General features: G+C 36.0%; 1 protein-coding gene across 5 annotated transcripts in view; it reads right to left on the bottom strand.

Annotated features, from left to right (window-relative positions):
• RB1CC1 (RB1 inducible coiled-coil 1) overlaps positions 1-23,982 on the bottom strand; it is a 64,114-nt gene that overhangs the window by 20,659 nt on the left and 19,473 nt on the right. For 4 of the 5 annotated variants that reach the window (XM_035895883.1, XM_035895884.1, XM_035895888.1 and 1 more), the window contains 8 exons: positions 23,406-23,576; positions 17,344-17,528; positions 15,080-15,266; positions 14,918-14,999; positions 13,991-14,052; positions 12,834-12,937; positions 10,704-10,830; positions 1,882-3,797 (listed from right to left, as the gene is read on the bottom strand). In XM_035895883.1, coding sequence (XP_035751776.1) covers positions 1,882-3,797; positions 10,704-10,830; positions 12,834-12,937; positions 13,991-14,052; positions 14,918-14,999; positions 15,080-15,266; positions 17,344-17,528; positions 23,406-23,576 — 2,834 coding nt within the window. The remainder of the gene's footprint in view (positions 1-1,881; positions 3,798-10,703; positions 10,831-12,833; positions 12,938-13,990; positions 14,053-14,917; positions 15,000-15,079; positions 15,267-17,343; positions 17,529-23,405; positions 23,577-23,982) is intronic. The other variant, XM_035895885.1, reaches the window with a different exon arrangement.

Raw genomic sequence — 23,982 nt, 5'->3', positions numbered from 1 at the left:
ACCAGTCAACTCGAATTACTGACATAGCTTGGGGTTTGAGGAACTCAAAAATCAAAAAACTAACAGTGACTTTGAAATATTAAGACAGATTCACATAACATATATGCCCCCTGGAAATAAAACACAGCATGTCTTTATTCCTAGAGAAAAAGCCTAACAGCAGATTAAAGGAATAAAGAACAGCCTTAGGAGGCAATAACTATTTTAACATCACACTGAAAATCAAATTACTTGACAGAACTCATAGCAAACTAACACTTCTTCAGACTGAAGCAGATAATATTTCTTTGAAGTACATGACTATATTTTATCCAGTTTGTATAAGAATACACACAGCTGTGCTCAGAAGTTGTTTGAATTTAAGAATAGATGGTAGATTTTTAAGAAGTCTGATGACAGCTACATCTTCTTCCTGTTGAATCAAGTTTTTAAAACTTCTCCAGTGCATTAGTACATATAAAAGGAAAAAAACATGGGGTTTATGTTTTTTCCTCCCCATTTCACCATAATTCATTAAGAGAATATTTTGTTCAATTAAGAAGGGCAGTTCTTAATTTCATTATATCCCAATCTTAATTCAAAAAAACGTAATATTATCTTGATGCAATTTTTTGTAGACTGACATACAAAACACAGACACTGACACAACAACATTTAATGATGGATATGTTCACATATCAAAATCCTGAGGCAATCAGAGTGATGTGGATAATTCAAGTGAACCGGATATAAAGATTTCCCTTCCACTATGTAAGTGAATTGTGTGCATGTGTTAGACTCTCTGCATAACCTCCTCTCGCCTTCTTTCTTTTTCTCCCTCAAACATTACATTGATATTCAGAAGTTAAATGCTAACTTAAGTCTGTATTCATGTTCTGCAGTATTCTTCTGGATTTTATACCCGTTCGGTCTGTTTTATTGGTCTTTTCCCATTTTACACGCTTGGACTATCACAATACCTAGAAAAAAAAATGCTGTGTTTAGGTATTGTGCAAACAAGATCTATCTGCTGCGTTCCTTCACACTACAAGAACATAAATGACAAATTCTACATTTCAAAATAAAATATTGTTTCTAAGCAGTAGCCACATAGAAAAATTCTAGTATTTCCATTTCACAACATCATAATCCACTCTGCTGACAGGCATTAGGAACTAGTAAGTAGATAAGATACCGTAAGTCAGAAAGTAATTCTAGGCACTTATGGCAAGGAAAAATACGTTTTTCTTTTTAAAATGGAGTAACACTGCAGAAATTAACAATGAAAAACAATTATGTTAGGATGTTCTTTAAAATTATGTTGCCCATGTGTGTTTCATTATAAAGCCCAAAATGAAGACCCTGAAATACATAACTGGGGTACCTAAAGTCAATGGAAGTCCAGGTGACCATCAGACAGTTCTTAGTTGATCAGACATATGCCCATACACTTTTTTATGCCACCACTAGCACCAACAGGAGTGTTAACGTTAGCCAACAAAAGAAAGTTATCAGCCTAAAAGCTAACCACTGCATGCTCAGGCAGTGCTAATACAGAGAAAAGGATGAGAAAGAGAGGGTGAGACCATAAAAATAGGAATTTCAAGCAACATGCTACTGCGGAAACACTCCTTCAACATAACATTACAAGACTGAAATACAAAACCTTCATTGCTGTCTGGAAATAATATTGTGTAAGATATTTTACAATCTTTGAGATTAACTACAGATACAGGGATATCACTACCTATAAAATGGAAGTAACTTGACTATAGAAATCAACCCAGATAAACATCATTACAAATACGCAGGTATTTTACTTACTACATAGTACATCATGAATATACCGTATCAATTACTTTAAAATACTAAGAAAACACAGCAACTTAATTCTTACAGTACCTCCGATTTACTTGCATCTCAAGTTGATGTATTTTTTCCAAAAGCCCTTTTTCAGCAGCTTCCCTCTGTAATTCAAACTCTTTACAAGCAGTTTGTACTGCATCCTCTTTTTCACAATTGAGCTTCTGAATGAGCAACTGCCTGTCTTGTTCTTGGTTAGATACTAACAGTTCTTTCTCTTCCTTAAGCTTATGGATAATAGCTTCATATTTTTCCTGCTGCTCACAGAGAGATAGTTTTTCTGTTTTTGCCTTTTCTAGGGCATTCGCTTCCAACTCTAACTTACTTTGTAGTTCCGTTATTTGCTCTGAAAGTCTTTTTTCTGCCTCAGAAGCTTTTTGATGAAGAAGTGTTACTTTATTTAGTTCAATTCTAAGCAAATTTGATTCTTCTTCATATCTGTCTACTAGCTCAGAAATGCACTGATCTTTCTCAATTGTCATCAGTGTCCTTAGTTCTGATAAGCCCACTTGATATTCATCACTGTTAATTTGTATTTTATTGTTTAATTTATCTATCTCCTTCTTTAAACTTTCAGTTTCCTTATCAATCTGAGATTTTAAGGCCTCTTGTTGCTGGTTTCTGCTTTCTTCCAAAAGAAGCTTCATTTCATCAGTTTCTGCCTCTTTCAGGGCAAGTTCAACTTCTAATTTGCACCTCAAATCAGACAGATCTGAAACCTTGAGTTGTAACTCTTCCACTTGTTGCTGTTTCTCTTGCACAGTTACTGCATGAGATTCCTGCATTTGTTCGAGTCTATGCTGGTTCTCTTTTTTTAATTTGTCTAAACAGTCTTTGTGCTCAGCTAGCACCTTCTCAAATTCCTGTAAATGCCTGGCTTGTAGGTTGTTTTCCAGTTCTTTTAAATGGCTTTGCTCTAAACTCTCGAGTTCTGCCCTCAGGAGCTGTAGTTTTTCACTGTTTTCAACATGAAGTTTTTTCAAGTCTTCAAGTACTATCTCACGTGACTGTCTTAGCTCCTTAATTTCACAATTTTGTGTCTCCATTTGGCATTCCAATTCAAGTAATTTCTGGTCTTTTTCATTCTGAAGGCAAACTACAGCTTCTTTCTCATTTTTCACCATTGCAAATTCATCATTCTTATTCTGAAGCACCTCCTCAAGGCCTAGTAAGTCACCTTTTAACTTCTTAATCTTCTTTTTATTTTCTTCACCATCCTCCAATAATTTATTAATTTTAGTTTCATATTCACTTTTCAAAGACTGTAATTCTTTTTGATGTTTATCTTTTAGTGTTTTTTCAAGTGAAAGTTTTACCTTCTCAATAGTATTCACTATTTCTAAGGAAGTGCATTTTAAAGAATCAGAAAAGTCACACTGTTCTCTTTGTACAAGTGTTCTAAAGTGGCAAAGATCTTCTTTTATACCTCTTAAATGCACCTTTGAGTCTTGGGCAATAACCCTGCACTTCTCCATGCGAACGCTGAGAGATGCATTTTCTACTGAAACGTCCTTTACACGAGAATTTGTATCTTGCATACGTCTACTGTCTATTGCATTGATAACTGAAGAATAAAGAGATTCCACCATCATTTCTGGACTTTGTGGATCACTTATTACATTAGGAGATACTGGATTTTCTTCTATTACAAATTCATTTACTGCTGACATAAAGTCAGATTCTGGACTTTCTGCTAATGAATCCAAGTCTAATGAACCTTGCTTAAGGGCTTGCTCCAAGTTCGGATGGGCAATAGTTTCAAAATCAAATGTATGAGCATCAATGCTGTCTGGAGACAATTCTTCTAATGGAGCTGGGGGACACACAGGGGGACACAGGGGACCCTGAAGACTGAGTGATGGAGGAGTTCTTGAAGAGGTAGCAATTGCAGTTCCTGTTGTACTTTCCATCCTTGGTGTAGTAGCAGATTGTGGCGATGCTTGACTGTTGGAGGCCTACAAGTTATAAAATATGAAACAAACACTTAATGAAGTGATAGCCAAAAACGTTACTATTTTAAATTCATTAAAATTACCAGGCAAACCCAAGAACTTAAAAAAAGTCAGCCTTATTTTCCATAACAGTCCAAAATACATACAACTAAAATTTAAGTAAAAATGGCAAAAATTCAGAGAGATTTTCCAGTAAGTTTCAAAAAAGCACCATCTGTAAATACATAAATATTAAATGTTCATCTATGCCAAAGTTCTACACAGATCACATAACTGCACATGAAAGGGCTGAAACATAAGTTTGGATGATACAAAGAAAATGAAGTAACAAAACAAAGCTTATTTCTGCCTGGTAACAGCCTACTCATTTCAGTTCTGCTAATAATTTTGTTACTAAAATATTTTTATTTTACTGTTGCTAATACTGCTATTAAAAATCAGTGTAATCCAGTCACTATTAATATACTGATGTAAGATGGTTTACAAAAAGCTTTACTACAACAAAACTATTGTCTACTAATATATCAAAAACATGCATGAGAATTGTTCTGCTTATGAAAGTGTAAAAGTAAGACAGTATAATAAAGGGCACATTCTAATTGAAAGCACTGTTCTGTTTTTTTGGAACGCAAGACACCACAGTCTGAGTGGATTCTTTCCCCACCTCCATGATGCTCCCATCAATCCCCATTTTTGTCATTTTGTCTCTAGACCCCAGATACCACCAAACCTGACTTTCTAGCAGCAGACCCTTCAATCTTCAGCTGAAAATCTAATGGTTAGTATAACCACCCATAACCATCAATCAGTAACAGCAACTTTTAAACCAATATAAAAATTAAGTAAAGCTTCTCCACCCTCACGGAACTGTTCCCAAGTAATTCTGATCAATTCCACAGCTTTTGATTCTTTAAAGGCTAAACACTTACCTTCAAATCAATTTTCCAATTAATTGCGATTAGGTAACATGTTTAAATGTCATTATCACCAGTTCTTAGTCATTACTATATGAATTATAAAGTAAGATCTCAAGTTCCAGTGAATATTCTGCTGTAAAGTGTAAGCTCACACAGTGTTTGAAAACCAATCTTTACTATTTCAAAGACATCATGTTTTCCTACACTGCCATGGAATAGATACTTTAAGTGAATTCAGCTGAATTTTGATTTATCATAGCTATAATAGTTGTAACTGCAGGCCAAGTTATGTGCACTTATTTCTATGCATCTGAAATTCAGTAAAGCACCATTCTGAAATGCTTCAAAAAATATTCAAACTCAGCAAGGTCTTAGAGACTGGGCAAACACCCTGTAGTCTGTGATTGTCAAGCTTTTTGAATGTGACTAAAACTCAATTTAACTTACAGTATGATACATCTACAAGATTACACTTCAGTTACAGATTTTCTTATCTCTGCTATTTATTCAATAGATTCAACATACACATTTACTGCTTGCAAGTTTTGTTTGACAGAATAAGTGAAGCATGCATTGAAGTCCTCTTCCTTTACTATCTTAACATCACTAAGAACTAGGAACAAATGGTCAACCCATAGTATACTATACTATTAACGACTAAATACAATAGGGAATATAAAAGCCCTAATGCCAACAATATCATCTGCAGATTCTTAGAACAAAAATATAAGCCTTAAGCTTCAGCAAGTGCAGAACACATCCCAGTGGAAGCCAAAAAGCAACATACAGCCTCAGTATTCGCCAAGGATGCATTCCTGAACAAGTTTGCAACAAGATGGATAGCAAAGCAATTTTTCCTAAGCAAATTACAGTGAAATACACACAGTTTAAATACATAAGGAGAGTATCTGTGACAAGCAGGATGAAGAGACATGAGCAGGATCATCAGGATCACAACATGGAAGAGACGTTGAGTTTTCTGAATGGATCAGTATCTTGAAAGATCTCAAATGCATTGTCTGTAACACCATAGCCCAAAAATTACCTTGCTTTTCCATCCTTCATCCTTGAAGGACTTGTTTGATCTTATTCATCTGAGGAAGGTGACCATCTTGAAAAGAAACTGTAAAGACTCATGGGAAAATCTGCAGTAAAAGATTCCCATAAGATGTTCATTCTCAAAGTGCTGGAGAGCTTTCAGAATGGTGTTCGCCAACACTGCCTCCAGTTGATAATCCCAATGATCTTGCTCCGCACCTCTTTTCCAAACAATCCAACACTGTCTCCATGCATTTAAATCATGTCCCCGGTGTTCTTTAGTATGTTAGTTTTTATTAAAGAAATGTTTGCTATCCATTGAACTCAGTTACTTGACTGGCGACAGTTAGTGGAGCTGGGCAATAAACAGTCAGCAACAGAACTCCAAAAAAGATATCAGACAGAAGTGACAGATACCAGATGCTGATGTATAAAGAGCTGATTTTTGTTTTCTCAATCTTTTATGAATGGCTGCTACCCAAAAAAGGGACCCTATTCTTCTCTGTATCATGTAAATGTTCTCTTAATGGAGATGCTGGAGCACCTCTCCTATGAGGACAGGCTGAGGGAGTTGAGCTTGTTCAGCCTGGAGAAGAGAAAGCTGTGGGGAGACCCGATTATGGGCTTTCAATACCTAAAGGGGGCCTATACGAAAGATGGGGAAAATCTTTTTAGTAGGGCCAGCTGTGACAGGACAAGGGGTAATGGTTTTAAACTAAACCAGGGTAGGTTTAGACTAGATATAAGGAAGAAGTTCTTTACAATGAGGGTGGTGAAACACTGGAACAGATTGCCCAGAGAGGTAGTGGAGGCCCCAACCCTGGAAGCATTCAATGCCAGGTTGGACGGGGCTCTGAGCAACCTGATCTAGTTAGCAGTGTCCCTGCTCACTGCAGGGGGGTTGGACTAGATGACCTCTAGGGGTCCCTTCCAACCCAAAACATTCTATGATTCTATGTAGTGTGACTTAAGGCTGAACTGAGATTTAGGAATAATCTATTTCCAGCTCTGACACTCATCTATATAGCAGAGCTGCATTTACACCTCACCTCCATTAGCCTTTGCATCTATATGAAAGTAAATCAAAGTGATTTTGAAATCCAGTGTTGAAAACCCACTGTAAAATACTTATGTTCATGATATACAAAATATTGTCTTTTATGTATCAAAAATGAACACATGACATGAGACAAAAAAGTTAAGGGAAATGCTCCTTTTGTTAAAGGTACTACTAGTCTAGGTTTAAGCATTTCCCTTGGGTTTAATTTCAGGTTGCTGTTTATCTAAGAAAACTTAGAAAAAGAAATATTGAAGGATACTGTATATGCTGATACATGCCTGGATTCAAAGCATATGCTTTAAGTGACAAACACTTAACATTGATAAACCAGAGCTTTAACAGTAGTGAAAGCTAGCAACAGAAATGTCAGTAAGCACATTCTAAAAAAGCACTTTAAAGACTGAATGTTAAGAAGGCCCTACAGAAGCCATGTGCAAAAGAAAGACAGTAGCTACTTTTGGCACCCTGGCAGAATCACCCTAGGAGGTAAAGACTAAGGATACAGCATGAAGAAGAAAGCAAACAGAAAAAAAACGTGTCACTATGTGAGCAATACTCTGCTGAGCTTGGTTTCCTCACGACCTGGGGCTGTCTCAAGTTCCATGCCTCTGCAGTGGCTGCTGTGAGCTGGGTTAGAGCACCAGATTACTGCCTAATGAAGAGCTAAACCTCCCATATAGTTTCAGCTACTCAAAATGTCAGACTTTGTTTACTGTTGTCTATTTCCCCAAGAAGCTGGTGCTTGCCACCTAGTCTATTTACCATCTGCTGGCAGCAATGTATATATGTCATACACTGTAATTGCTGTGATGACAAAGGAAAAGGAGTCAGAACCAAACAAGAAAAAACAGAAAGCAGACACAGAGAAGCAGAATTAAGTTTTAAGTTCTCAGGTGTTGCTGGACTACATGCCCAGTTCCATTTATGTTACTATGATAAACATAGTCAGGGAACAGGGCAATTCTTAGAAAGATTACAAACAGGGTTTAAATTTCAAACTCAACTAGAACAAATGGTAGATTCATAATCTCATTTGAAAAGCCAGCTTCTCACACAAGAGAAACTTTTAATACATGTTAATCACCTACTAACCATGGAGAAGACACCTTAATTGTCTTACCTGATTCCTATGGGGACCTTAACTTTCTCCTGGATATCTTTAACCCAATCACTGACCTGTTTAAACTTTGTCTGTATTATGGAAATGAGAGAGCACAGCAATATCTTTGGTGTGAGACCATTAAATGACAAAGAATAAACAGAAAGCTTTAAAAAGGGAAACAGATTTCAAAGCAATAACAAATTAAGCAAAAAACCAACAATAATGTTAACTACTCTGATGTAACACTAAAAAAGTAATCTGATATGAGATAGAGAAGTGTATCATCATTAATGTTCTATGAACTTGAAAGCTGAAATAGTAAGAGTTACAAGGACGCTTAAGAAGAAATGCTACTAACATCCCCGGTAAGATAATGGATCTCCTCTCTATCTTGCTCTTTGCTCATTTGTCTGCAGCCACAGCTTTTCTCTCCTGCCTAAAGCAACTATCAAAAGACCAGCTTCTGTGGCTGATGCAGAAGGATTAACTCCCACCTGACCCAGGCAGAGCTAAACTGCTGCACTACCAACAGGCCAGGGAAACTACCCCAGTCCAACTTAAAGAACCAGGCTTCTGCTGCCACTTGTATGGAAAGGGAGGCTGGGGTCAAATGTGCCTCCCTGAGAAAGGACAAAAGCAACATTCTGCTATATGGGCAACAGTCAACGCCTGCAGAGTCATCGCCAACTCTGCACCAAACTGGGATGATATCTCACAGCTCACCAACAGAATGTGTAGGTGCATGGAGCCGCAGGCATCTTCAGGACTATTACTAAATGTTTATTCATCCGTCTAATTATATACTGCAAAATCCCAGCAATACTAAAGATAACAAAAGAACATTTTCAAATTATTTCAGTAATTCTATGCAAAAAAAAAAAAAAGAATATGGGCAAAAGTATAATTTAAAAAACACTTCTACACCATCCAAGGAACAAAGCAACACAGAGAAAGACCTAGTATCTTTCATCAAGTAATAACAAGAGCACTGTCATTGAGAAGGAAAAATCTCTTCAACAGATCTATTTGCTTCAATTCCAAAAAAGAGTTCAAATGAATCATTGAAATTACACAGAGAGATGGGCAGTTTCAAGGTAACATCATGAATAGCCCAGCTCTGACTGTGCAATGCAATTTACTCTAAGGAAAGAGACAATTATCCAAATCTGTCTAAGTACTTGACATTTCTGAGTCAGCCAAGAATTCAAACTGGTCAATGCACAGCAGAAGAGTGGAAAGAACAGATTCTCCTGATTTGGCAAATATCTTTTTTTGTGCAGCCAGATACCAATAAAAATTTCTCAGATAATCAAGTCTGAACCAAAATGGGCAAACCGTTGAGACCTGAACAAGCAAGGCACCTTTCCTGGTTATTTTTCCACTGTTATTATGTATATTTTGGAGTAAGAGTTACTCCTTTATTTCACACTCTTCGACAATGTAAGCCTTAGTGAAAAATCAATTTGTTGGAACACTTGCCACTATCCTGGTTTCTTATGAGACAAATTTCAGGATGCTCCAAGTTGGGGGTGGACTTCTGTATGTCTGTTGGAAGAGTGTGCTCGGAAAACTCCTAGATTTCACAAAATTCACATCACTCCTAGCCATTCTATTGGCTAATACAGTGATCAGGCCCTAACACTTTTGTTCTTAACAGTTGTTCACATAGAAAAAGACAGAAAAGAGCTAAGATATGACATAAGTCTTTTCCACATTACAGAATAAACAGCAGCCCAGACCTCGTATTTTAAATAAAGACTTCCAGTAAATCTCTTATTCCAGTTCCAGAGGATTAAGATGATAGAGGACTTCATGTCACATAGTTTAAGCAGGAATTTGCTAATTAAAAATTGAACATGCCCATAACCTTGGCAACTGAAGATAGCATCAAAACACACACAAACACTTACACTGTACATGACAACATGGAGTCCCACAAAAATGACATTTTTTCTACAATAAAACTGCTAAAGAAACCCAATTTGAAGCAGTCAGCTTCACAAATTACTCTAAGCATTGCTAAATTCACCCAGGGTTTCACTGAGACAGGTCACAGTCAGAAGCTAAAAGGACCCCATTTGGTGTATTATGAAAGTTAGAGGCTGAATGCATAGAAGCTATCAAAAGTGATTGGCAGAAATAGAGTTTCTAATGGAAAGAATCTGCTTGACAGGCAGAGTGAAACTAGGAAGAGTTCTCTTTGCCATCTGTTCCTTCTATACCCAAAGAAAGAGACTGCCCATATTTCTTCCCTTCCCCAAAAAACAAGACTGCAACAAAGGAGCAGATGACACATCAATATTCAGGCTAATGGGTACAAGCAATCAAGGCCCTAAATTCTCCTTAACTTCTTGTGCCAAAAGAACTTCAAGCAGCAATGCAAACATCTAGAGAAGTAACAAACAACTACACCGAATGCAAATGAAAGCAACAAAGGCAAAATGCACACATTCTGCACACAGAAGCTTGAGAAAATGGCAGAAAGCAGAAATATTAACAGAATAATTCTACTTCTACAATTTCTATGGAATATAAGCATGTTAAATGTTCAGAAGATACTTAATATCTTTTGACTATTCTCTCTCTAGACTCACTTGTTGAAGAGGTCAAAATTCTCAGAGTATTTACTAGTATGGGATTCAAAAGGAAACTTAAGCAGTTGAGACCAACTAATCTTTATGGCTGGAAAAACAAAGTTTCTTTCTGAAGAAGTTAATAAAACAATACGATGAAAATATTCTACTCTCTTGAATAGAATATTCTGTTTTCTTTGTAAAGAAAAAGAAAAATACCTTTTGTTCATTCAGCAGGTCTGTAATGGTTTGTGACATTTCATCCAAACTCTGTGCTGCTTTTACCAGGTTATGTAGAGCACGTACATGCTGGTGAAGAGGTTCAAAGTCACAAAGTATGGGAACCCTTAAAAACAGTATGGGATTAAAATTTTTTTTCCATGTTGTTAAGCTAATATTCAAATATATTAAATTATTACATATATATTCTCCAACAAGACTGAGCTTCCCTCTACATAGGGTTTGTACTTTCTTAATTTAATCTATTTTGCATGGGAAATCCACTAAAACAACCCGGTATTTGTTTTCTAAGTTAAGAACTTGAGAGCTTTTAAGGAATAGATAATGATAAACACAATGATGGGGAAGTACTACGTCAGTCTTTCCTTCTGAGGAAAACATTTACTAGTAGTACCTAGAGTTACAACAGTAACAGAAGAGAACTGATAGCGATTAAACCTGCAATTGAAGTACTTATGTTTGCAAATGACACTATTCTTCTCTCCAGTTGGATTCTCTCCAATCCAGCTCTTTGAAGTAGCTATTAATTCTCTACTAATTTATTTTAATGATAGCTCACCTAAATTAAAAGACTGATTAACGCGTCGCGATCACATTGCAAGTGTTGTAAGATAAGCTTCTGATTGCAAGTTTTCTAAACCTCTGGAAAAGCAACATTTATTTCATTTTTATTGAGAGTCTGTATATCCAGAATTTTTAATTTGTTCAGGAATAGCTCCACTGAAACCATGAAGCAAGAGTTCATTTAGACTAACAATATAATAAAAGCAGATTATACTTCAACGTATTTTGCATTCTCTATTCAATATACTGGGCAAGTGGCATGTAGTGTATTTTTGTAGAATTAAGATTTCAGTAATTGCTCAAACACAGAATTTGAGAAGACTGACGTGAACAGAAGCATTGTTTTACTTATGCAGCTCAGTGGTTCAGTGCTGACAGAAGAGGACTCTGTGCTAGTTCTCAGTTTACCTATTGCTTGTTTTTTAGATGTTAAATGAAAATACCATAGAAGTTTCTTCTGAAGCTCAGTTTCTATTAGGTGTGAGACAGCTTTGCCCACTACAGTTCCAAGCCCACCACTATCATTAGTTATTTCCACCAAATGTAACCCTGAGCCCAGAAACCAGCAGGTGCAATACATAATCCCACCTCTATTGCCATCAAGTGGAAAGCTATGTCACTACAAGTCTGACCAACTAAAACAGTTTGGTTTGCAATTGGTTTTCTGACAATAGCAAGGCAAAATTCTTCCTGAACTCAGTCTGAACTTCTCAGGAACACTGTAAAATTCTCAAACCTGAAAATCAGGCAAATATCAGCAATATGATACTATAGTTTGCATTTTTTATCCTGCAGAATCACTAAGGAACAAGCCTAAGAGCATAACAAGAGAAATTAAAAGGGTACGTCAGCTATATCATGGTCTAGGGCAAATCCACTGTCAAGCAGACTAGGCTCACTGTACTCATTGTTAATTCCAGCAGCAATACCAGAAATATGGACAGGAATTCTGAATCAAAAACAAAGCCAGTACAAAACAGAGGTGAAAACCCATTATCTTGGTTGGCATTTCCCTGTCCAGTTGCTACAGGTTTAAGACATAAGAGTTTGAAAGCTCACTCTAACAGTCAGCTTTTCCAGAAAGAGGCACTTACAGAATACACTGAATATAGGAGATCTCTGTGATCTCATGCTGGGCTAAAGAAAGTTATTTTATTTCCTCCTGAATAGGACGTTAACAATGGGCAAATGAAAAAAAAAAAAATCTAATTCTGATCTGACAAAACATACATGAAGTTAAGAGTTTATTTCAGTTTAAAACTGACAACAAGAGTTTTTTGGGTTTTAGCTATGACACAGCTCAGAACGTCCAGCATCCCTTACATGTCAATACAGAATACACGTGTTCAAATCATTTGAGCTTGAGTATATGAAGCATACAGGTAATATGTATCTGCATTAGGTCACTGAAGAGCATTGATTAAGAACAGTTCAAAAAAATATCCTTGTCTGTTCCTTAAGACAAATTAATTGTGGGTACCAGCAGGAGCAGAACAGAAAGGGAAGCTATTTCCATAGTGCACACAGTTTAAAAGAGTGATTTACCTGAGTAACGGCTGTACTTCTGAAGGACAAAATGACTGCAAAAACTGCAAGTCACTTAATGAGATATCTGGAAGCTCACTGTCAAATCTACGAGGTTTTCGTGTCTGTATTAAGGAGAAATTAATTTACACATTGTTAAGGTAAATAGTATCAAGATGACTAAGGAAGGATTTAAAAAGATCTTAACACAGAAAAGCTGCAGTTAAACTGATCTCTCTCTCAAAAGATTTCTTACTTTTTTTTTAAAAGAAAGTCTGGCCACACTCCCACCCCCCTAAAAAAAAAAAAGTCATTTACATTTATGGCCATTAATTTTATCTATAGTGCCCTGGGCAGCAGTGCTTCCTGTTACCACGATTCATAAACATTAAGAACGTATTTAAAAAGTCAAGGGATAAGAGAGGGCACTGAAGCTTTACTTATTGTGCTACTAAGCACACTAAACATAAAAGCAGGTTCAATCCGTAATAGCGACATTCTAAATGTAACATTTCAAGTATTGATTCAGTTCAGTATTTAACACACTGAAAGAGTAGCATTCTTATTTTTCCAAGTGTCCTTTCAAATAAAAGCTGCAAAGGAGAAGCTGAAAAGGTTAAGCGAGGCAAAGCAAGATGGCAACATTAGAATAAGGGAGAGTTATCTTACTTGAATTAACCAAGCTGTATGAAATCAAAGTTAACAGGCAATGCCTGATTACAGCTATACTTTTTCACCTCTTCATGTTATCAGACAGTAAAGAGATGAAAATGCTTTTCCACTGATCCAGTGATTATAGAAAAACATGAAAACCTTTTATTTGCTTTTACCACCCAATTAATTTTATGGCTCTATTATTCAGAAGAGTGGATTAGATGATCAAGTTATCCCTACTGGCTTCTTTTTTCTAATCGTTAGTAGCAATTTTTTCTTCAATACCACAGATTCCTTGTTAAAAAGGAGTATTGAGTTGACGTTTCCTCTCCCACCACACTAAGTTATGAACCAATGTTAATACAGGTCACTTGAAATAACAAAGAACACTAGCTTCCAGCTTTTTTGTCTGTCATAGCAATATGACAGGCATATAGCTTGAATGAATTAAGCTTATGTTTTTCATTTATGGAAGTACTGTTTATAATAATGAAATAAACCCCAAGAAGATACTGAGTACATACACAAAAGGATGGAGGCCAGGAGTCAAGTCCTCTGAACAAACGATTCCTTAGAAAAGACTTCCCTGGGCAGAGAAAAAAAAAATGGTTATTTAAAAGAAAGAAATGCAACATACAAACACTGCCTCAAGAGAAAACAATTAAGCTACTGCAGTTTAACAGCTGAACTAAATTTGAAAGCATCACTAACTATACCATTTCTTGACAACTTAAAAATTACAAGTGACCACAGAATTTGACGCAAAACCCACCATGAAAGTAGAACTTCACTTCATTGCAGCCTTTTTCCGTAATGTTCACCCCTATAAAAACCTCAACTTCTTTTTCAAATATTCACTGTAATTTTGCTAATCTCCTTTCCAAAATTTTGATAACTTTTTGCTCAATTTTCTTATTTTAGTAGTTAATTCAGAACATCAGTTGCATACTTTGCAAAAAAAAATAAAAATAAAAAATACATCAGATTTCTTGTACTAGCAACTTAATTTTTCCTTTTTTTTAACCTCTGGTCAAGCTCTTTAGACATGGGTCTTCATTCTTGTTTTCTTCTGAAGTAGTACCTACTCAAATTATTCAGTAATTGTTTCAAAAGTGTTATTTAAAAGAACAGTAAAGCTTGCAGAGCACGTTCAAACAGAAACTGCATTCAAATGTAGTAATTAGAAATCTTATCTTTTACAAGCATTAATTAGAACTTTCACAGTATTTTAGATAATCTATATGGAACAGTTCATTAATTTGATTAATAGAAAAATTAATTGAAAAATATTTTGTCCATACTAGGACCATCTGGCACACTTCATGGATTTCCCATTTAAGTAAAAAAAAAAGGCAGGTATTTAAACTACAACACAATGGAAGTATTTTAACTACAAAGACAAAAGTCATATTTGACCACAATTCTGATCTCACAGAAGAGAAAGTACTTACTGAACAGTTTACCAAAAGATTCCCTTTTTGCCTTTTCAGCTTCATATAGGTGTTTCCCATCTTTTATTAAAGCACCTGCCCACTGCGGAAAGGGAAGTATGTAGTTAGTTGTTAATTTATACATTGACACAAAGGTTTGGTCTCAAAGTTTTACTTACTTACCTCCCTGTAGTGTTTTATGAACATTTTTCTCCTCACAACCTCAACAACAGCTAGACAGTACATTTGAGGAACAGTACTGAGAGCCTCTACAACCTTGACCCTTTCCAGGAGCTCTGTTACTAGACGAAGTAATGCTTGTAGTTTCTCTCCATCTTGGTCAGCATGAAGCATTACAAAACAACACCACCTACAAAAGTAGGTTACACTTTAGAAAATAACAACTTAGTCATCTTTTCTGCATTTAGATTTCACCAAGATTAGCAACATCTCTGGATGAGCTGAACAATGACACCATTTTACATGGGACAACAAGAGGCTGTTTGGGAGTACCAAGCAATTCAGAATTCAGTAGTTGCCTTGCAGTTCCCTGTTAATTTCTCACAGTAAGATATCCATATCAATGCTCAAAAAATGAACACTTACCACCATTTGAGTTAAGGCATTGGTTTTGATAAGTAATGCTTTTGGCATACATAACCAGAGGAGGAATGATAATGTAACTTTCTCCAGAAGATTTAAAAAAAAAAAAAAAAAGCTCATACATCCAGAGCAAAGAGACTACTTATTGTTTATAAATCTTAAAAATACTTATTGAAAAGCATTAGCAAGTAGTATTAAGGGTAAGGGTACTATTTATGAAGTTCACCCCATCTACACATGCACTACAAATTACAGCCACAAATTCCCACACCTTGTAACCACACCTTCAATTATCTTACTGATACAATCTATACATTCATTTCAAGAATAGCCAACATCACAGGATAACTACTGAAAAGGTGATCAGCTGGTGTGTTTGAGGGGAAACATTACAGTAACTTTGCTGCCAGAGGAGGCATAAGGTGGAGGTATATCCCACAAGTAATAAAAAAAAAAAATTAACAGAAGCTAAGTAAAAGTGAAACAACAAATCCAAACAAGACAACATTAAGCAACCAGGAACATATACTAACAGGGAAACTACAAGACAAAAAGAGGGCACTACACAGAGCCAACAAGTGGCCAGTTCAAAACACAAAGGGAAATACATTTTCCACACAACATACAGTTACATTGCACAACTTGCAAAAAAAAAAAAAAACAAACAAACAAAAAAAAGAACAAACAGGAGTTTGTGGACTCAAGAAGTTGGAAAAAACCCTCCAGCAGCAATTAAACACAGAAGAGCTACTTCTAGATCAGATAAAAATATTCTCCTCTAACAATATTTACATACAGGTAAGTTTATGTTCTTTCCTCATTATTAGATTCCCATCATTTGCTACTAACTGCTGCTGAAGACAAGCTGGAAGAACCTTTGGTTTGACATCAAAATGCAGTGAGGTGGGGGTTTTTTTTGTTTATTTTAGGTTTTTTGGGTGGGAGAGGTGAAAGTGTATACAGGTTGTTAACAGGGCTTTTTTGTTTTGGTTTTTTGTTTGTTTGTTTGTTTGTTTTATTTTGGTCTTTTTTTACCTCTATGCTTTATTCTTCTCTTCAAATCTATCCTCTCTGCGTTCACGCTCCACATGTCACTAGCTTACTCCTTACAAAGTGATGCAAATCTTTTTTCTCTAATAACCCATCAATTAAGTGTATACTACACAAAAACTTTAACATACAGGAAATGAGAGTGATATTTATGGCAACCTAGGTTCTATGCACTATCCCTAAATACCTGCTACAATGAAAAATGGTGGGGAAAAAAAAAGGTCATATTTTCATTGGGCTAAGAGCAGATGCACAGGCAAAGACAAATTCACAATTCAATTTACCTAGCAGTAACTTATTTTACAAACACAACAGAATCTTTGTCACTAGTGCACCGCCAATTCTGCTTTACTTCCTGCACCTGCCCCATCTATACAAACTACAATCTCTTCAAGAAAAGTCTGTTGCCTAATTATGAGCTGCTAGCATAAACATTTTTTCTTCCGAAAATTATTAAATTCTGTATACTTTTCCTATGTATCTGACATGACAAATTATCTAAAGCTTAATTAAAGTGTAGTAGTAAGAATTTTCCATTCAGTATTTTCCATTGAGTAATATAGACTACTTACTGCCTTCCATGTTATACAGTGGTGATACCTACATGAAAAATTACAATTTTTACTGGCTGTGACTGGATATAATTATTTTTCCATGAACTATGAGTAAACCAAACTTTCATTTTTCTCTCCCATTAAAAATGCTATGCAATACCAAAGATTTCTTTAAAACACGTTCTTTATACAGTCTTGATGCGAGTGGAAGCAATATGAAGTTGAAGAGTTGTAACTTACTTCAGTCTGACTTGTAGATTATTTGCAAGCTCCTGTTTGGCAGTGGTACATTTCTGTTTAATATCTAGGAGTTTTCTGTGATTAGTTAACATAATCATCAGCTGATTTGCATGACTCAAACACAAATCAGGCAGCACAGAAGGATCTTTCAAGTTCTCAGCTCTCTTCTGATTAGCCAAAAATCCCTAGAGGAAAAGAGACAGTGTTACACAAGCTTTGTCACAATCAAAAAGCATGGAAGTTACTCATCTTCTCTGTAAGAACGCAAGCATTTTAATAAGCTTGCAGTAATCATTGAGGAGTACAGCAGAATGCTACAAAGAGAAGTCAAGTGTCAAAGTTGTTTTTATTCTATAAACCAGTCCACATAAATATTACCTGATATTTCCCTCCCAAACGGTTACCAACACAACCTTATAAGAACTTTACACAACTAACAAACACCAGTGAAAGACCAAAAAAGTTAATGCAGTAGAAAAGTAGCTACTAGAACAGAGAGGATCAACCATCATTCTAATGTTTGCAAACAACCAGCTTGTTAGCTTCTGGCATATGCAAGGCTTTACTAGACTGCCTTAGATAAAGATGTCTTAGATGGCTGATTAAAGGATGTAACACATGTATACATACAGAGAAGAGACAGGGAAGACAGGGAGCTGCTGGCGTAACAGCTACTGTGCCAGGCCACTGTTATCTTCATCAGCCAGGCCACTGCCATCTTCATCACGTTCAACAGGTGAGAGAAAATACTGCTGGGAACAGTGTGGTTCTTTAGGCAAGAAAATACTACCCAACACAACCAATTTTAGCTTTGATTTTGTCCACATTCATACCATGTCTCTGACATGTTGCTTGAACATCAGTGGCCACTACATTTGTAGTTCTACAAACTTGTTTATTAAACCTTTGTTTACTTAATAAAGAATTCAAAACCAGACAATAGTTTCAAGTGTTTCTTTCTGAAGTTGATGAGAACAGTAAACCATAGAGTTTTACACAAAACTGCTGAAAAATGAAACCACTGTCATTACTGATTTGATATGGAATGTAAAGCAATCTTGTCATAAGATCTTACAAAGCTCATTTGCAAAGCCTGCAAAAAAAAATTTATACCCTAGTGAGAACAGCACAGAAATCAAAGTAAGTATCAAACAAGTATATAAGTGTAATGAAAAGAAAAGGAAGAAGATGCACATTGAAGATGGAAGAGTCAACCATTTACTAATTCTGCACGACTTAGGTACTGAATGAGTGAGGAACCTCCGGGAAACAAATGCAGGCTGCAAACATTTTAACTGTATGTATTAGCCAAGCCAAGCAATTAGAAACGAGAATAGGTGGGAAGAACTGCTGTTGAGATGAAGGACAGCCCCATCAAAAGAACTCGGGTTGCTTAGTCAAAGAAGACACAAGACATTGAAGAAACATGTGGTGATAATCCAAAAATTCTTTCAGATCTGAGATTAACAGAAGTTTATAAACATTAGGGCAATCAGATTCTATACAACTTTGCAACAGGAATAGAGAGATCAATAAAATAATTACTTTTAAATAGCAGCTCAGTAAGCTTTTTAAGTGAGTCACATGACACGGAGCCTAAAGTTACACAAAACAGTGTGCGGTGAGCTAGAAAATCCTTTCCAGCTTTACTCTGTTTCAAAAGGCTATTCATAAATGTGAGTATCTTTTGCCATTTTTGTATCTGTGGACAAGTCTTTAAAATAAAATTTAAACTAAAATTAACCTAGTATGCAAATCAGCACACTAGGAAAAGGCCAGTTAAGAAAAACTGCAATAAACTGAGGGAAAGAAGTGGGGGGAACCCCACGACATTGTGGAAAAATCCAAGATCTAAATAATCAATTGTTCTCACAAGTTCTTGCATTTCTAGCCCTGATCAGATGACAGGATTCATGACACAAGCATCGCAGTCAGACTAAGAAGGGTCCTGAAGAACAGGTATGATAATGCCTTTAGGGATTTTTTCCAGTGACTATTTCCAAATCAAAGAAACAATGATAAGGAATATTTTAAAACATTTTAGATTGAAGTTCAAACAATCAACACAGAAAGCAGTCAGTGATGTAATAAGCAGCTGAGAAGACCCTAAATCACTATAAACCTATAAATCTAAGGTTTCAGTTGATGTAACAAGGAGGAGGAAAATACAAGTACAGAGAATGTTAGTGACAAAGTCCTTTTCCCCAACAACTTCAAGTGAAGAAGAACAAGCCCAGAATCGAGGCAGCCATCTGCCAACCAGTTTTTTGACTATGTTTAACAGAGCTAATAGAAGAGTAACACTTCTATGAACCTAATTGACAGAAATGCATCTGGATGTAACAAAATGTTTTGAAAAGCTACACTAATAGGGAAATTTAAAAAAAAAAATCAAACAAGAAAAGGTTGGAAAGGATAAACTGTTAGGCAGAATCACACCAACAGATTAGACAGGCTTCGAATTTTCTAGAGCCATACTCTTATTACATAATGCCACCTACTGACCACAATTCTATAAGCTTATGTTACAAAGCCCAGGTTCCCCAGAGAAAAATAGGGTTTTTTAATTTATCAAAGCAGATTTCCACATTAACATTAGGGGCTGGAGATCAACTATTCAACTACATAACTCAGGACGTAATTTTTCATATAAAAGGCTGTTTAATGGTCAGTTAATTGAAAATGCTGACTGGAAGCAAAAGGACTCTTACGGCAGGTCCAGGAATAAGCAAATTAACTAAGCAATGAGGCCTTCTAGCAGCAGATGACTGTTCCATGGGATAAGTTTGGTTTGAATTCTAATTACGAAACTGAGGTTGAAGTAGAAAGTCAACTCAAATTCTGGATTGAACATCAGCTTTTTCCGGCCTGGGGAAAATAAGCGTACTTCTTCAATACAAATGCTGCCAATGGGATTACCATTGAGATGTTCCTTATCCTTTTTCTATAAAGTACCTCCACTTTATTTCTTTACGAACAGAAACAGTTCACTGTTGGAAGGTATGACGTAAAGGAAAATTCTACAAGGTTTTTTTTCAGATAGCACCAAATAGTAACAGCTATTACATAAATTGTGAGCATCATCTTTAAAAATACACAAGTCCTCATCTATATTTTCAAATATAATTAAACCCTTGCATTTTGCCATTCTTCCTAGATTTCTATGCAGACTATCATTTGATTAAGTAATGTGATACCAGCTCTAGTATCCCACAAGTGTCTAATTTTTTCCAAGCAATATCCAAACAACTATTGAAACTAGTATGAAAATAGTTCCTAAAGCTCAAATACAAAAATCAAGGAATAAAATCACCTGGCAGTACACTTAATGACTTGTTTAACCACAAACAATTAATTGAAGATTCAAAAAAAAAAAAAAAAACCCCAATTGAAAAAACCCAAGCACACCATCACATTCTACCTGACTGTTCTTAAAAGCCCCTGTATCACAAGTAAAGGAATAGACAACTTATAAAAAGAAAAGGCAAGGACAAAAATCTGAAAGTTACAAGTCTGACAATTCTTCATACAGTACAAAATCTAAATTTACAGCAGCATTTAAACAAGGTGACAAAGTATCTTTCCAAGTGACTTTCAGGCGCCTCACTCAAAAGCAGGATTGGCTGTAGACTCTTCATTCAAGTGAAGAGGGAAAATGGCTAAAATGACCACTCCCAGCATTGGACAACCAACCAAGTATAGGGATGGAAGAGTAGCAGTAGCTTGGATTCCCTTGGATTTAGCACTGGCTTACAATATAAACACTGCAAGATTGAGACTTAGAACAAACTTACTTCTAGACCTACTCATTGAAATTATTTGAAGACAGTTCCCACTTTTAAACAATGCTGCCAGAAGTACTGGTAGCACCCACCTTTACCAACCAGAGGATGGAACAGAAAGCCTAGGTCCTATGCAACTGTCAGCCCAGTTCTCTCTTCTTCAAAAGGAGGTTCCAACCACCCCAAGATAGGGAGACAACATTGTTCACTTACTCCTACTAATGATTTACCAACGTGCGAGCAGAAATAAGAAACTCATGCCTTTCTTCACAGTCCCAGCTCTGATGTAATGGTGAAAAGTTGAACATCAGATAATGGCCACAAAGAGATTTTAACATACTTTCAGTAGCAAGCAAGGCATTAAAAGACAATCTTGGGTATAAAGTTAACTGAAGCTCTTCACAGAAACTGTATGTAATAAAGAAACTTTGATTTGGCAATATAATGTTTTAAAAAAGTAGGAGCTACACAACTTACATTCAAAATAGTATTTAATCAAGTTTCTTATCACTTCAAATGACACTGTCTAGCATAGGCCATCTCCTCACAACAAGCTTGGTGATCAGCCATTAACCACATTACCTCTTCCCTGATGCTGTATCATTGAGTGCCAAGTTACCAAGGATTTAGTATTTGCCTTCAAAATACATTTCGCCTACTCTCTTATTCCATATCTCCAACTGAAGTTCTGATTTTCTAGCTGTTTTTCTATTTCTAGACCATAAGGGTAACAGAAAATCCCTCCACAACTCAAACCCGAAGGTCCCCAACTTCTAATTCCTGAAGCATATACTGCAGCAGGGTCATAACTCCCCTTTTCAGCTCAGAAAAATAAACCAGCATGCCCCCTCAGAACAAGAAAAGCTAACTGCATGGAGTGGCACATGAGTTAAACAACATTACCAAGAGAGAGGATAAAAGGACAGTGGAGCAGCTCACCAACCATTTTGGATGTATTTGTTTGACTCTGGAACTAGTCAAAGGCCAGAAGATGACAATGTATTAAGAACAAACCAACAATTTAGTTGGTGTGACAGGAAGTGTTCAGGACATGCCACCTGGGCATGATGCCAATTTCATGCCTCATTTTCCCTTTCCATTATTGAGGTTTTTTTTCCATTTCTGCCTTCCATTTAATGAAAGACTGGATGGATAGCAAAAATTAATCCATTCACAGCATCCTGGTCTCCAGCATATGAGCAACTGCAATCTACAGGCTGTCTTTGACGGTCTACCACTGGCAAAACATTTTCTGCTCTTATATGTAGCTGTAAACCAGGTGGAATTTAGACAGATTTGACAAAGATATGTATGGGCAGAGACTAAGGTAATATTTAAGCCAGATGTTTTCTTTTCCTTAAGTTCAGAATACTCATTAAAAACAAACTTTCAAATAAGCTTTAAAATAAATATCTACAGTGTTTATAGCTGTTAGACACCTTCATCAGATTCTATTTTTATTAGCAACTTTCTACATTAATGTGCAAAATGTTACACTAATACAGCACCTGTTTGTAAACCATTCACTAGATTTAACAAGATACACCTTAACATAGTAAGAAACACTTTAAACGGTATTTTCAAAGTTTTTAAATTTTACAATTTTCTAAGCAATTCTTACTCATCCAGAAGAAACCTAATTTCCAAAATAAAAATGAGATGTCTTCTATTCCAGAAACAATACCACATACTGATGTATCTCAGAAGCCAGCAAATTTACACTGGTGCTTTTATGAGAATGCCAATTGACTGAATTTGAATTAAATATCTTTTTCCAAATTATAACTAAGAGAAGGTTGACAGAAATAGTTTAGCTATAAAAATTTACAGCTTAATATGCAGTTGACAAAGTTGCAGTGAACTACAGATCTGCATGTTCCTAGTGCATTAAGTCTAGGTTATGTTAAGTAAGACATTTTTATTTTGTAGAGTCACTTTTCCTCCAATACAGGTGAAGTGACATAAATGTAAGCCCTATACTTAAGTTCTGGTGCTGTCCACCATCCACTTAATTCAACTAGTCTGATGTTTTAAAAACCGTATTTAAATTAATGTGGTAGTTGGAGTTACGAGCTGAAAACGTGACCACAAGATGTAACTACTACCAATATTAAAATGTCAAATTATTATGAATATAGCACCTTTTTGTGCATCTCCAGTGTGGTAAGTTGAAAATTATCTTGCATTACGACATACAACTGTTTCGTTGTAATCTTTAAACAGCATACACTTAACAAAATTCTACCATCTTCTAATGTTACACATGAGAATGTCTATTACCTGAGCAAGTTCTTTTTGTTCGTTCACCAGTCTGCTGCAGCTTGCTATCATCTGGTCTAACGCATAGAGTCTATCCTCAAGGCCTTTAATAGCCTTCATGTTCTGATTATCTAGTTTGGCGATAGTTTGTCGACATTCTGCCAGAAAAGGTTGGATGATCTTTGGATCAAGCTGGGGAAGAAAAAAAAAAAAAAAAAAAAAAAAAAAGAAGGAAAATAGAAAAATGTTTATTAGCAGTTGACATATTGAAAGGTAACATGAGCTAGCATGAGTTTTTGTAACATTAATATTTTGTTTGTTTGTTTTTAATCTAAAGTGTGCCTACATCTGTCATCTGTTTCAGAATTCAGAGTTAATGAGTCTGTGGATTTTATATCACAGCATTAATTTCTTTGAAGTATTCCAACCAGACCATCAGAGAAATCAGGATCCTTGCAAGGGGGAGGGACATTAGTTGAGGGTACAAGGTAGGGTGCAGGGAGAAGAGGCAGTTTAAAGCTGATGGACACAGTCTACCCGAGAACAGAATCCATACAGCCACAATCAAAACAAGTGATGAATGTGATTTAGTGGAGAG

This window comes from Egretta garzetta, unplaced genomic scaffold, assembly GCF_000687185.1.
Source record: "Egretta garzetta isolate BGI_Z169 unplaced genomic scaffold, ASM68718v1 scaffold36, whole genome shotgun sequence".
Classification (NCBI taxonomy): domain Eukaryota; kingdom Metazoa; phylum Chordata; class Aves; order Pelecaniformes; family Ardeidae; genus Egretta; species Egretta garzetta.
The sequence above is the reverse complement of the archived record's forward strand: the minus strand, read 5'-3'. Positions and strand labels throughout refer to the sequence as shown.